The sequence below is a fragment of the Rhinolophus sinicus genome, chromosome 1 (assembly GCF_057876585.1).
Source record: "Rhinolophus sinicus isolate RSI-liver-muscle chromosome 1, RSI-T2T, whole genome shotgun sequence".
NCBI lineage: Eukaryota > Metazoa > Chordata > Mammalia > Chiroptera > Rhinolophidae > Rhinolophus > Rhinolophus sinicus.
In genome coordinates, this window is record NC_142501.1 from 93,051,219 (window position 1) to 93,067,093 (window position 15,875).

Sequence of the window (15,875 nt, forward strand, 5' to 3'; positions counted from 1 at the left end):
GGGAATGGTCTCGGAAGGGGAGGAGACCACATATCAAAAGAGCACCTGCAAAGCATCTGTCACCTCATTAGGGAGATGGAAGCCCCCAGATCTACACAGACACACATAGTCCCTGGTGAGCGTGGTCCTACCTCATGATACAGCGCTCACGAAACAGGAAAACTACTAAACATTCTTTTCACTGCAATGAACCAATAAATATATTTTATAGTGAGACTCAGTTACACACATACGTATATTATTTGCAATTAAACAAATGTTCATGAAACTACTTATAATAAAGCTACCCAGCAGAGGGTGCTGTTAGCAAACAGTGGCTGAGATTTTTGTCAGTCCTGGAATCTTTTAAGAGGAGGATTTTTTTAACTGCAGATCTAGACCCGTTAGGTTGTGACATTTACCTAGTTATGATCAGCACTTTTAAAAGGAAGCATAGCCTAGCACAGCACAGAATAGCATTGACTAGGGTAGAATGAGACAATATGAAATAGCATATCCAATGTCAGAAAGCTACGTAGCATTTTGTGAAACATGTTTAATTGCCAGTATATGTGTGTACTGAGTCTCATAAAATGTATTTATGACTGTGGGTTGCATTAAAAAAGTTCAAGATGCACTGTTTTAGAAGCTTTCCTGAAAGCACTTTATAATAAGGAAGGGCCAGCCCTTTAGGCTTTGATTTTTAGAGTGCAAATAAATACATGGCCACGTATCCTAGAAATCAGGAAAAGCATATGCTTCAATCTATTTTGGCTCTTATTGAGTGTTTGGTGCATCCAAGCACTCTGCTAGATCGTGAATAAATCAGCCTCAGCACTCAAGGAGATTTTGCAAACTAGTTAGGAAGCTAAGACGATCTCAGAAGAGGAAGGCAACATGGAGATTGTCTAACTAATTGTTCACAGAGTGCTACAACACTAAGGGGTACAGACAGTCAGAGACGGTCAAGGTCAAGTTGACCATAACAGGCACCAGGCACAAGGTCAAACAGGAGCTGGGTCCTCAAGAATAGGTACGATTTGGATAAGAAAATAGAATAGAGAGGGCTTACCAAGCTGAAAGTGAGAGGAAAGGCTTGGAGATGTTCATTCAGAAACTTTCCAGAACATCTCCAAATGCTGGGAGTCAGTGTGCTGGGAGCAGAAAGGCAGCACTGCCTCTGCCCTCCAAGTACGTGGAGTCACACAAGGAACGGAGAGTCGGCCTCATCTGTCAAAGGAAGGGGTGAGAATGCAGCCTGAGAGGGACAGCTATGCCCCCAGGGCAGGGGTAGTGAAGTCACCTTAGCGGACATTTTTTTTCTGTTTTATGTGTTTATTATACTTGTTACGTTTCTCATTTTGTTTTGAAAATTATTACATTGTACAAAATAAAAGGGAAATTTGACAATCATCTAAATTACTGAGGATAGTCTATTGAATAACTAAATTTACAAAGTATATTAATTCTTAGTGGACATTTTTGAAGGAAGTAGAACAGACTAAAGTACACTAGAAACTATCGGAGTGCAGTAAAGGTGAGTGCGGTTCAGGACATGTAGTTCAGCGGGCTGTGTCTGCTACTGGGGCTGTGTGAAACACAGTTCTCACCGTGTCCCCATCAGAAAGGCTTAGAAGCCATCGCTCAGTGTCCCTGAGGGCCCCGGCAGCTCTGCTGTTCACTGACAGGGTGATTCTATGGTATTATGGGCAACTGCTGTGTGCTCTTGATAATGAAGGGGTGGGCAGGCCAGGGAGAAATAGGGGGTGGGGGTCAGTTGGGTACAGTTGGGCGTGGTCATGGTAAATACCACAGGTAACAGAGGGGCCAAGGTCATTCCTGAAAAAAACCTTGTGGACCTAGAATTTTTTTCCAACTTTCTCAACAATTTTCACCCAAGAGTGCCTCCACTGCCTCTGATCAGAAATGGCGGGCTCAGAGTCGACAGGCTGTGTGTGAGGAGCTGGAAAGCTGTGCAGCCACAGAGCAGGGCCGCATTTCCTGGGGGTGGCCGGTTCCTGCTACCCTCCCCAAACCTTCATGAAAACACAAGGCAGGTTCCCTTCACTGAAGAGGAAAGCAAACTGCCTTCTGGGATGGCAGCTGTCCCTGTGGGTGCACTTCTCAGTCTCCAGGGACAAGCCCCAAGACTTCTCTGTTCCAGGCTCTCCTATCAAGATGATGAAAACCGACAACTGACACCCCCTGGGGAGAACAAGAGGGACATCCGGCAATCTCCAAAGAGGGGTTTCCTCCGCTCTGCCTCTCTAGGTAAACCCTCACACATACCTCAGTCTCAGATGTGGCCGGCCAGTGGGCACCCCGGGATGATTGGGCAGGCACTCAGGGGTGACAGAAACTGTGCCTGGCTCAAACAACCCCCACACAGTTGCCTGGGCAGATTTCCAAAGCAAAAAGAAGGAATTCCAAGGGTAAGGCTGGTTGGGATAGGACTGGGACATATGCTACATGGTATGTGTCAGAGAAAGATGGAGGGTAAAAAGGAAGTGTATTGGGGCCACTAACACTGCCCCTTTCCTCCCCCTGGGTACAAGGCATCACAGACCTGTCCTCTTCCTGCTGTGACCCCAGTTCTTTGGCTTTGCAGGTCGAAGGGCCTCCTTGCACCTGGAGTGTCTGAAGCGACAGAAGAATCAGGGGGGAGACATCTCTCAGAAGACAGTCCTGCCCTTGCATCTGGTTCATCATCAGGTAGCCTACACTTTGGAAAGGCCACTGGCCACCACCTAGTAAATGAGACAGAATAGATACCAGTCTCCCCCGTCTCAGACACTGCTGTGTCCCCACCCCTGGCCCTAACAGTCCCTGAGTGAGGGGGCTTTTCCTAAGCAGGTGAGTGCCTTAACAAGGTCTGCCATTTGCCAAGGTCAAGACGTAGGAAATACTGGTGAGCAGGAGCTCCTCGTGTGGTTCCCAAGGATCCGCAGCTCCAGGAGTCCACCTGGGGTTTCTTCTTACTACGGTGCAAACACCCCCTCCCCAGACACGCTTCCACTACAAGGCACTCAGGCTGATGTGGTCGTACCCAGAGTTGCAAAGCACCTGTAAATTTAGCTGTACGAAAATCCACCCACTGAAACCAAGAAATGATCAAAGAACCTGCCAAGCACATGGTCAGGAGGAGGGAGTGACATCCAAGGAAAATGAGTCCAGAGAGATTCAAAAGTTGACATTTCTCTTGGCACGGCTGACTCTAAGACAGTGAAATCCAAGACACCGGCATCAAACATGCTCTTACTGTCTCAGAACTAATGGAAACATCAAAGAATTATATAAGGCCAATCTCTCACCTCCAGGCAAATTAGGGTCTAAACTAGTTTTCCAAACTTTTTACCTCTTTAATTTTATATTCCCTTACCATGGGCCCATGCTTTCAATGACGTTGTTTTTTTTTACTCAAAGGCATTCAACTGCTAATCAAAGTTTATAATCAGCATAAGATGGCCAGTGTGACTTGCCTAAGTTGATGTTTTTTCAGCTTAAAAAAATGTCCTGTTTTACTTAGCCTGTGTGGCATTGCCTACATTCATGTGATCTCCAGGGACCCTAAGCTGGGGACCATCAAAAGCAGTGGCCAAGGGAGGCTAGCAGGCTGCAGAGACTCTGTGTGTGCTATTTGTAAAGATTTCTGGAGGTTGATGTCACTCATCTGTTCTTATCATTCTGAAAGGAAAAATTCCTCTTTATTTCCATCCTCCCTTCATGCCTTTCTGCTACCTTCCATCCACACAGCAGTTCCCCTTCTCTCTGCCTCTCAAGCTGGGCGTTCCCACCAGGCCAAGGCGCTGTCCTGTGGATGCATCACATCAGAGTAGGCTGTTGTGGCAGCTCACATGGGGACTGTGACCCACTCTCAGGACACTCAAGCACAGGGAGGCAGAGGACACAACTATATAAATAGTTTAATCACAATACAGTGTAAGATTTGAACAATAGTTCAAAAACAAAGTGAGCTTGAGATTGGCAAGGCACTAGTAATGACCCAGTTCACTGTAAAAATTAAAACTGTAAGTGATGGTTTTCTCTAGCTCTTTGTGGTGCACAGTTTACTTCTTCACAGACCTCATTTCACTTGGACCTCAGCGGGTACTCGTTTTCTGATTTTACAGATGACACAGGCATCATCCTCTCTAGTGTACTGATGAGAAAACCAAAGCGAGGGAACTCACACCTAATAGGTAATAAGGCCAGTGCTAAACACCAAATGGTCTTGATTCCACTCAGTCACGCTTTCTAAAGTCACAGGAGAAGGAGATCACTTCAGACTAAGATGACCACAAAATACGTTTTAGGATGGCTGAAACTTACATTGGGTCTTGATGCAGTTGGATTCAGGTGGGTGAAAATGATGGTGGTGTGAGTTCCAAGCAGGTGTAACTACCTGGAAACAGTAGCTGCTAGAAAGTAGAGGCCGGCCCCTTTGGGGCCTGACCACTCGCAGTAACCCATGCTCCTTGTGTGTCCACAGGCATTGGCAGTGGCAGGCCTGAGCCCCCTCCTCCAGAGAAGCCATCCCCCCAGCACGTTCCCCAGGCCATGTGCCACCCCCCCTGCCACTCCCAGCAGCCGAGGCTGGCCCCCGAAGCCCGTCCCCACGCTGCGGCTGGAAGGAGCTGCGTCCAGCGAGAAACTCAACAGCAGCTTCCCATCCGTCCACTGCAGCTCCTGGTCTGGGGAACCCACGCCCTGTGGTGGGGGCAGCAGCGCCACTCGGAGAGCCCGGCCTGTGTCCCTCACTGTGCCCAGCCAGGCCGGGGCCTGGGGTAGGCCATTCCACGGCAGCGCCAGCAGTCTGGTGGAAGCGGTAAGTGACTGGGAGCTGCACAACAGACGGGGAAGGAAAGGCCAGCGGCAGCCAGGAACTGTACATGGAGAACCGAGAAGGGAGCATCTCGTTCTCTCCCAGTAGGTCAGATGTCAAGTCTCCTGGCCAGAAAGACCCTCACCATCAGGGCCTGCAGAGGGAGGGAATGGCATGCAGAAAGTTAGGAGCATGCAATACACTGTTGGCTTCTGTTGGGGCTGGGCTGATGCAGACAGACGGAGAAACTGTGAGCAGCACATCCCTGCCACAGCCCAGTGACCCCCAAGGAGGGCCACGGGCTCCACTAGACATGCAGGAGGCATGCTGTGACTTCTCCAAATGTGAGCTTGCGCCTCTGTACACACAGGAAGTCAGTATCAGCTTCTCGAGCATGGTTGCCCATTAGAATAAACTGGAGAGCTTTGGAAACCTGTGACTAATTAAATGGGTATTTTTAAAAGCCCATTGATGATGTTAATACACAGCCAGGATTGAGAACCTCTTGTCTAAAACATGAGTACTTTCAGGCCCACTGTGCTCTGCCCAGTGACAAATTGGAATAATCCCTAAGGAGGATGACAAGGGTGGCAGGGTCCCTAGAAGCCATTTCATATGAGAACTGGTCAAGGAATTCGGGAAGTAAACCAGGAGAGTAGGTGACTATGCATCTCAAACTTGTAGGGCCCTCGTGTCCTGGGCAGGAGGCCTTGAATGCAGGACCAGACCGAATAGAGCAAAATGACAGGCAGGCAGATTTCAGCTCACATGAGAAGACCTTTCCAAAAGAGCTCGAGAAGGGCTTTCCTGTAAAGGACTGAGCCCCCTGTCACTTGACATGTGCAAGCAGAGCCAATCCCCAGCTGGTCATTAGGCTGTCGTGCAGGAGGTGGAGCATTAAACCGATGACTCCTAAAGTCCCTTCTAACTCTAAACCCTGTGCTTCAATTGGCCTTGGTGACCCACACATTACTGAGCGCCTGCCACGTGCAGGCTTGTTCCAGGTGAGGGACATGGCTGAGGAACAGCGTCTCTGCTCTCATGGGCTCACATTGTGGTGAGGAAAAAAGATAATAAACAAACATGTAGGTAACGTGTGAGGAAAGAGTGGGAGCTATGAAGAAAACTAGCGCAGGACAAAGAGTAATGGGGGGCGGGGCAGGACAAACGGAACTGGGGGAAAAGTTTTCCCGGTTTCACTCCACTGCATCCCCCGCCCCCTGGCTCAGTGCTCACTGGCTGATTTCCCTGAAACCAGTCACTAATGCAGCTGCAGCTGCTAGGAAGGACGGTGACTCTTTGGGATGGCCCCTGGCCCCGAGCAGAAGCAGAAGCAGAGGCGGGTACAGGCCTAGTGTTTGTACACATACTCCAGCATCCTCACCCCCAGACAGGCAGCCAGCCGGTGGGCAGTGGGCAGGGCTAACAGCTTCACCGAAGAACGAAGGTGTCTTGGAAATAATAATATGGGAGGCATGTAGGCACGGCATGGAGGAGAAAAGGCAAGGCAGCCTGGGTTATACCTGTGAGACAGCACCCCTGCGGCCCCTCTGGGAGCCAAGGTCTCAAGTGTTTGGTAACATTTTCAGTAGCGCAGCCAGAAGCTCTCTCCTCCAACCTGTACATCCAGAATTCCTCTGGGTGATGCTCGTCAGCTGTCCTTTCCCCTGAGCACCTTGCACACCCCACACCACGCCCCACACACAGTCCCATACACTCACACCCTCCTGAGTTACAGTCACAAGTCCCTTACTCTAGCCCCAGAGAAGAGTGCAGTCGCAGGAATCATGTGCCTCTTTGGTGCTTCTTCACGCCCCTCCCCCACTTCAGGTCTTGATTTCGGAAGGACTGGGGCAGTTTGCTCAAGATCCCAAGTTCATCGAGGTCACAACCCAGGAGCTGGCGGATGCCTGCGACATGACCATAGAGGAGATGGAAAGCGCTGCTGACAACATCCTCAGTGGGGGCAGCCAGCAGAGCCCCAACGGCACCCTCTTACCTTTTGTGAACTGCAGGGACCCGGGGCCGGGCAGAGCAGGGGCCGCAGAGGACGAGCCCTGTGGGCCGGCCCAGGAGTGTCGGAGGAGCGAAGAGGAGCTGCAGGACGGCAGAGCCTACGTCAGCAGCCCGTAGTGGCGGGGCTGGGAGATGCTGGGTTTTTTATCTGTTTCAATGTTCCTAAAGGGTTCGTTTCAGAAGTGCCTCACTGTTCTCGTGACCTGGAGTTAACCGGAACAGCGTCTTCATTCATTTCGTTGGGACAAGACGCAGAGTTGGGTGGTGTGGAGAGTCAGCTTTTGGGGGGAAGAAAAGCAGCAACCTCAGTTTGTGTCGGCGGAGGCAGAGTGGTGAGGAGGTGGAAGGGCCAGGGAGGGAGCAGGAGAAGCCCTCCCATTGTATTTCATGCCCTGTGCCAGGAACCAGCAGTTGCCTTGGGCACAAAAGGGACCCTCAGCTTCCTGCGGTAGCCCTCACCGAAAGGACCTTTGTCAAACGGGTGTCTTTCAACTTTGCTTGTAAAAAAATCATTTTGCACATATTCTGTACAAGCCTCACTGTCCCCATAGAGCCAGGGCCCTGTAGATTTGCAAAAGGGAGCGGGCATGACTTCCCGAGGACCCAGCCCGACCCCAAGAGGGAGGAGGAAGCAGGAAGAGGCGGCGGGAGCTGGGGAGCCCCAAAGGAGGGCGGGCGGGGCAGCGCTGCAGCTTCACGCCAAGGCCCGTCTGCACAGGCCACCCATCTCCAAGTTCCAGCCCCGCAGCACGCCAGCCTCCAGCGAGCACTGCCCGCCGGGAAGGGGCAGCCAGCTCTTGACAAAGCAAGGTGGTGCTGAGCTTCTGTTGAGCACTCTTTTGTTCTGTGGTTTGACATTTTTCTTGACAGCGTGTTGCAGTTTTCATTGTTTTGGTTTTCGATTTCTTTTAAATTTTGTTTTCCCAGGGGGAGGGGAGGAAGAAGAGTGTTTACAAAGTTCTGTAGCCACCCACCTTACTGTTGTCATCTTTGCAAATGTAAATCAGGTTTGGTTTGAACATTTTATTTAAACGGGTGTGGTTTCCTTTTTCTAAGGAGGGTTCAACTGAGCTGCAGTAGGAGAGTTTTACCAGCCATTCTGTATGCCCAATAATTTGTTATAATTTCCGTAGGTAGTAACAAAAAATTTGGGGGGGTTTGGTTTTACAATTTAAAGGTAATCAGCAATGCACTTGATATGGTCTTGCACAGTTGGGTGACTGAGTGGGTTCTTGTGAATGCCAGGTGTATTGGTGGGTGCCAGAGAGAGGAAACGTGTATGAGTGTGTGTGTGTGTGTGTGTGTGTGTGTGTGAGAGAGAGAGAGAGAGAGAGAGAGACAGAGAGAGAGAGAGAGACAGAGAGAGAGACAGAGAGAGAGAGAGAGAGAATTATGTAGGTAGTGGGCTGTCTGTATGCTTATGTCATATGTGTGCACGTGCACCCACGCAGCGCGCCCATGCGCCAAATGAGCACGCAGCTCCCCATTTCTGGGTTAACTGGGGAGGTCAGAATCTGGGGCCATTTGAAAGCAAAAGCAAACCACTGTCTCTGCTTCTGAAACGGGAATCAGTAACTCTTTGCATTTTCTGTCCCACAAGATATGCAAAAACAATGCAATAATATTCATTTTAAAAACACAATTGTGAGTCTTGTTGGCATTAAAACTGTATTTTAAAAAACACACAGAAATTTATGGGAAAAACTCAAGAAGGCATTTTGCTTCGATATATTCCGTGTAATGTTTTATTGCATCGATAATGTTTCTGTTGAAGAAACCGTTATACTTGAATTCAGGTCAGTTTCAGTATTTTACAAATATTTTTTTAAAACTGAATTGCAATTGTGCCAAGCGAATATAATGAATTGAATTAAGTTTGTTTTTGAATTCACTTCTTGTATATTTTGCTGCATGTAAGTAAATCATTTTGTATTTGGAGTGTGACAGGCTTTACCTTTGAACTCTTAAGTGCTTTCCTATATGTGGGTGGTGAAAGGGAACGAATTTTCTCTTAATTTGTACAATGAGCAAGGGTCTCACCAGTGTAAATCATTATTCTACTATCCACCAACAGGTTTGGACATGACTGTTTTGCATATCTTGTGTTTGCTTCAGTTTCCCTCAATTTTTCCAAAAGTATAAGATGGGTATGTTTGTACGACATCTTGCTTCGAGAGACCAGGACATATCTTCTTCCAGTCTTCACTCTATCTAGTCTGCACCAATTCTCTGACCAGGAATTTCTCTAGGAGCAGCCCTTCAGAAGGCCTGGGGTCATGAGGCCTGACCAGCCTCTCTCCTCACCTCATTGGCATCAGAGTCCCCCAAGGGAGAGGAGAGGTGGCTGACTTTTCTCTTCACTCCCACAGCACAAGCTTTGCTCAGTGGTTTCTCAGGAAAGTATACGCTGACTGAGAGGATGGGATTAGAGCTGGGCTGGTGGGAGGGGAAGGGAATCCTTGCTCTGGCAACTGCTCTACCCAAACTCAGACACCAGGGGCTAGGAAAAGGCAACCAGGTAAAATCTTTGTCCATCCAGACGTCAACTCTGTCTTGCTCACCTCTCCATCTTTTCTTCACTCGACCAGGATTTCCTCCCCTAGGGTGTGTGGCAGCTGTGGAGGGCACCAGGACGAGACAGGGAGCACCAGGAGTTCACAGACATGGAACCAGAGATTGTGGGAGTTTCTTTTTTGCCAGTTGCATCGAATCTACCTAGAACATCACCCTATTAAAGCTGTTTGCTTCTAATAGATTTCAACAGTGATGGTTGAAAAGAGATTGATTTGGGGAAAACAGGACCCAGCCATTCACCCAGAATTTACCCATTGAATCTCCTCCAGTCCAGTGTTCTCTCAGTCCTTCTTGGCCCTTATATAAGCAACGTAGAAATTTAAAGCGGGGAACGTCCATTCCTCAGTGAAGACGAGGAATGGACTTCCATGGACTGATTCATGAAAAAATGGAGAAATGTGCCAGGTTCTCCCAGGTTAACATGAAGTCTAGAAGCAGTTTCTTCCTGCTTCTCCAAGCCCAATCCATCCAAACGTTCTTGGTTCCTTTTCAGTGCCATCAGGGTCTTTTAGAAATTAAGTTTAGGTGTCCCTCTTTGTCCAGTTTCCCAAAATGTCTGCCACTGTGTTGCCAAGATTTTAGTTATGATAGAGTGGGGAGTCCTTTTACATTGATATCTGGTTCTCGCTATACATTTGATTCCTAGATAAAATTTGGAATCTTAATTGAACACACACACACTCAACCTTTCCACGCTGCATTCTATTTTCCTTTTGGACTTTTCATCTACATCACCAAATCTCATTGACCACTGGCATGGGATACAGGCTGGGTTAATTCCAGCTGCTCCCAGGGCCCTGCCTATGTACGGACCCCTCCCCTTCACCACTCATACCCACAGGCTCCCTTCTCCTTTATAGTCAACTCTGTCATGAAGGGCAGCTAGCCTTCCTCCCTGCCCCCATGAAAACAGTGTCAGCAGTAACAAGGGCACTTTGTCCTATGCTGCTGTGAAGGAAGGGAGTTTCAGATGGGACTTCCCTGTCTAGGTTCTTTCTGAGCCTGACTTCAGGCTCAACTCACGTAGGACTGACGTATGATACCTGTTATCATCACAGACTGGTAGACTCTGTCGTGACATCAATGAACGTCATCCACGGTGTACTAAGTGATGTTTACTTTCCACCTAAAGTATACAGAACTTTCCCATGACCTTGTAAAACAATGGTCAGATCTTCTGAAAACCCTCGGGTGGCAGGAGAAAAGCAGCCAGTGCTGAGGACCTGAGGGAGTTGAAGAAAAGCAGCTGAAGTTCTGCAAGCTGGTGAACTTGATTTTTATTATCATCTGACTAGCCCAGCCTCTTCTATTTCCACAGCTTGGGATTTTCATAATTATTCATGTGCATGGCTACATTAAACAAATTTTCAGCTGTCTCCTTTCTGCTTGTTCCTAGAAGGTTCTTTTTGGTCTTGGGGTAAAAAGAGGAAACTTTTTTCCCTAGACTTTGGCTTGATTCATGAACTTTTCTCTGCCTCAGAAGCTATTAGTTACAGTCATTCCGTCAGCTTCTAAGTCTGACAGGCGTCCCTCTGACTGGGAGACCCAAGGACAATGGGACAAGATTTCCTTACTCTGTTATCCTTCTTTGGGGGACCCTGCTTTCAAATTTCAGAGGCTTGTTTGGAGTGAAGCTGCCTATCACTTCCTCACAGCCCTCTCCTTCCAGAACTCCGCCTTATCGTGCAGCTGCAGACAGTACGGCAACCACAGAAGTATACCTTCCAATGCCAAAGTAGTATCTTTCTGAGAAATAAGAACACCCTGAAAATGAGGACTTTGGAAGTCATCAAAGGATGATGCTTGTTTCACAGAGGCCAGTTGGTACCTGTCCATCACTCTGAAGGCCAAGAGATACAACAAGAACTTGGATTAGGCATAAAGAAGAGGCCTGCCAGTCAGTGTTTTAGCTTCATCCAACCACAGTCATGCATGTTGCTAAAAGGACAGTGGTCTCTCCATCCCCAGAGACCCAGAAGACCTGAAATATCATTACCTAGACACAGTTTAGCAGAGAGACCAAGAGAAGGGCAATCTGGTTTCAAGAGGACCTCTTTAAGCCCCAGGTTAGAAAAATACCTTGCTGATAAGAGTCCAGGCCAGTTCTGTTTTTGAAGACATGGCTCTGGTCTGAAGAAAATGTCAGCACAGAAAAGTAGAAGAGACATGGGGGCAAAAAAGGGCATGTTTTGACTCCCTATGTGCCTGTTCCCATTATGATGGAGAGAGATGTTCAATTCAACCACCCACAGCAGCCCACACAGAGAGGAGGCTGAACCTCCAGGATCTACTTTGGGAGAAAAGTAAAATTTTAACTGACATCATCTTCCCAACCAAACCAATGCATCTGGCTGGATGTGCAGCGCCTGCCACCCTGTCTGCCCTCTCTGCTGATGTCCCTGTGCCCGTATTAGCCAGCATACCACCTGAACCAGGCCCCAGTAGAAAAGCAGGAGGTGAAGCCCTAGTCTCACTCACAGCCACGTTCTCAGGTGTCCAGCAGTACATCTGAGAAACAGGAGGGAAGGGAGTGTCCTACAGCTGTCAGGGGTGGGGACTCTGTCCCTTCCCTAAGCCGCTCTCTCTAGTCCAGCCTCCTGGCCAAGCCACTGCTTCTTCCTCCTCCCCGCCCCCCCAATCTAGTGAGAGAGACAGGATTAAAAATGATGCCATGTGCAGATTCTGACATAGTTTCTTTGTGAAGCAATTCCTGTCTTCAACTTTATTTATTTATTTTTTCGAAGCAATGAAACATTGCTTTTTGGAGGCAGATACCAATATAATAGGGAAATAAATGGGCTTCTACCAGATTTCTATGTTGTTGGGAAGACACTTGAACACCACATACATACACACATTCACACACACACACACACACACACACACACATATCCTTAAGGGACAAGTGCTGGTGCTGTGGTTGAGCTCTAGATAAATGATTTTGTCCCCTCTCAGAAGGCTGAGCACTGTATAGAGAAATAGGGAGAGGACTCTTGTCCTCTCAAGTAGCTTTCTTGGGTGCAAATAGTGCCAACTGAACCTGTTATTACTAGGAACTAAGTATGACTTATCTACTCCTAAAATCAAGATCTTTTCCTCACATGATTTTAAGAGGTTTGGTCTACAGCAAATGCAGTGGTAAGATTCTCAGGCTCTCTGGTGTATTAGAAAAACCATTTAACCCACCTCTGAAAGGGAATTAGAGATTACAGTGGAATATCTTAAACTAAGTTAAACAAATCAGTTCACCACTGAGAGCAGAGACAGAGTTGGGATTATTCGTTAAAAAGTCCCTAAATTCCTACTAAATTAAGGAAGACAAAGCAAAGGTTAGATAATTAAACAAAAGCTTGATATGTTGCATTACCAGAATCAAATACTCTCCCTTCAGATCAGATGCTAGCCTTTTCACAGATGTATTTATTCCCTTTGTGAGGTATCCCGTACACCCCAATTTTAAGAATCTAAATCATCTTATTTGTATCAGACTCCTAGAAAGAGCACCTGACAATCTACCATGAATCAGACATTTGCTACAAATTTCCCATCTGAAAATCACTCGTGCACTTCATAAATAGAGAATGTTACACCAAGGTCATCATCAGAGAAAGTTGGTGGGAAAGGTGGTAAGTACTAAGAGAGGGTAATTTCTAAGCAAGGAACTACAGAAATGGACAGAATGGTTCCTATTTCCAGTTTGAGCCTGCAGAACTCCTGCTCTGGTGTTCTTAAGAGTCCTCAAGTTTAGAAACAAGGGGATGACAAGGAAAAAGGGTGAGCAGGCACCAGCCCCGGCAGTGACTTGCTGCTCAAGGATCCTGAGGGCCGAGATGCCAGAGCCCTGGAGACGGAGTTGCTCCCAAGCCTACAGCCAGGGTGAGAGAGAAGACTCCTTGTTGTAGTCACAGGAGGAACACAAGAGGATGAGTCACTGAGTCCTGTCCCAAGCCCCTCTCCCTAAGATGTCCCAACATGAAGAATCTACACCGAAGCTAGATAGGACAAAACAAACCTTGAGAGTCAAGGGTAGATGGGTTGTAAGCTAACAATCCTGTGCAAAGTTCTCCTTCAGAAGGCAACTCAGAATCTGTGGGCACCTCTCTGCTTGTTCACATCGCACATCAGACAGCAGCCACATCCCATACCCCGACACTTGGGGTCCCCACCCAGGTTCTACAGCACCCATAGCTGCTTCCTGACCTGCCCAGAACATAAGAACATATGCTATTGTCCCAGTGCCTTGTGGGAATAAGGTCTAGTGCAGAGTACACTACAGATATCAAGTGCATGAACAGGGTTGCACAATCTGTGATGGGAGTAGTTGAGAACAACCTGTGGAAAAACCCACAAGTTCATTAAGAAATGGAGTGGCAGATCCTCAGTTGGTGAAGCACTGAAATGTCTATTATTCTCATAATTTTCCTGTTTTATTCTAACCCCAGAGATACAAGCAAACCTTCCCTCCATGTACGAGACTCCAGACACAGCCCAGCCCATCCATGCCTTCTCTCCTCACGTCCTCTTGATCAGGCATACCTTCATGCCCCCAAACCAAGCTGTATCGTGCTTATTTTCAGAGAGACGTGGGAATTGGACAGTGCCTCCATTGTCACCCCAATGCCTGTCACCATCCCTGACACCTGCACACCCCATACTTCCCCTCCAGGCTCCACGACCTCGCAGTCTTACTATTGTAAATATTGTTGTACAGTTTGTAATCATCAAACAATCCCGTTATCAAAGGCCTTGCCTGCTGCGCCTCTCACCCTTGAGAAGGCCAGGGAATCTACAAAGGGCAGCCTTTCCGGAAGAGTTTCAGGGTGATCTCTGTGTGAGATGCTATGTATATTCCTGTAAGATTGCATTTTTATCTAAGGAATGATGTTATTTAAAAAACAAACAAAAAACAAAAAACAAGAATTGCAAATAAATTTCTTAACAATGTCTACATTGGTTTAATCGTATCTTCATTCTTTCATATCCCTTCTGTTTCCTAGAGGTCACAGAAATATACTTAACTGTCAAATTATCATCTGATTCTCCAAAGGGGAAGGAGGCTGGGGAAAACATGGGAAATCTGAATACAATGGTAATCTCTAACCTTATTTCAGCAGTGAATTTCATTATCCACCTTTTCTTTCCATCGAAGAGCTTAACAGAAAAATGTTCAAAAGTTGACAAGGAGACAGAATAGAAGGAATTAAATGGATAACCCACAAAATAGAATCTCTGTGCCCCAAATATTTGGAAAGGCACAAGCTGGTTCTGAATGAATGAAGGAAAGAAGGAAGGGAGAAGGGAGTGAAGGGAATGAGAACGAGGGAGGAGGAGATAAGATAACGTATATTAAAGTACTTTGAAGACTCTAAAAATGCAAGTTCTTTTTTGTTGTTATTAAACTGACTCAGACAAAGCTTCCACAATAATTCCCTGTGTAAAAATAATTTGTACCAGAAGTACATGTGTGTTAGTTGGATACAGTTATAAGAACAGAAACCCTCCCACCCTCTCCCCATGGATGATCGATCCATTCTGGGAATTACAGGACCACAGCCAACCTCACTGCTTCTCTACTAGAGCGTCCCTCCACTCTGCCCCACCAGCCAGATCCTGAGCTCTGTAGTCTAGGGTTGTATGAGGAGCAAAGAGGTGGAAGGGCTGGAGAGAGTAGCCGAGGACCAACCTCCTCTGACACTGCTGTACCCCAGCTGCTGGAGCATGTTGGGGGTGCTCACCCTGTCTCAACCCCTTGGCAGATCGCCACCAATTGTGAGATGTTATTTGTTACCAGTAATTATTTAAGTGCCAAAGTTTGCAAATGCTACTTTTAACCAGCTAGAACAGAGTCAAGATTTATCCTATAACGAAATTACTCTGTCTTGCATGTCGCTATGCTTTTTTGAATGGGAGTAAAAGGAGTGGAAGAACAGCCCTTGGCAGGAATTAAACATAACAATGGCAGTGTGTCACCAAAGTGAGTCAGCCTGTGTGTGTAGGGCCTCATTTCTTGTTATGATTTGGTGTCAGCTGTTTCCAACTGGCCTGCCCTTCAACCCCTCTTCCTGCATTAGGTCTGCTTCTGTCTATTTATTCCTTTCTTCCCTCAAGGGAAACATGGTATTGATCTGATTGGTCAAGGTATAAGATATTAAATGAGCCACAGTTACTAATGGACAGGATTACTGCGTGGTAAAAAGTCAGTATGCATACATGACACTCCTTTGTACTTTATTTTTCCTGCCTTCATATAGTAAACAGAAATTGCCGTATACTAGAAGCGATGTGTGACACAGAGCGTTGTCATGATGGAGGATGATTTACGGCACACTTTAAAACACACCTCCTCTCAACCCTAGCTCACACCTGACTGACTGCACGGAACAAGTTGACACTTGTCACACGCTGTTACTAAGGTTTGATGCGCTGCTTCCCATATAGAAGATCCCTGCCTTTCTGTTGGATGGCACTCGGCAGCAGCATTCAC

At 47.2% G+C, this 15,875-nt stretch overlaps 1 protein-coding gene across 45 annotated transcripts in view; it reads left to right on the forward strand.

The window, feature by feature from the left end:
* Positions 1-8,761, forward strand: part of CACNA1C (calcium voltage-gated channel subunit alpha1 C) — a 721,586-nt gene extending 712,825 nt beyond the window's left edge. For all 45 annotated transcript variants that reach the window (XM_088801728.1, XM_088801716.1, XM_088801731.1 and 42 more), the window contains 4 exons: positions 2,144-2,250; positions 2,588-2,691; positions 4,469-4,804; positions 6,632-8,761. In XM_088801728.1, the coding sequence (XP_088657854.1) occupies positions 2,144-2,250; positions 2,588-2,691; positions 4,469-4,804; positions 6,632-6,934 (850 nt within the window). In that variant the 3' untranslated portion in view covers positions 6,935-8,761. The remainder of the gene's footprint in view (positions 1-2,143; positions 2,251-2,587; positions 2,692-4,468; positions 4,805-6,631) is intronic.
* The last annotated feature ends 7,114 nt before the right edge of the window (positions 8,762-15,875 follow it).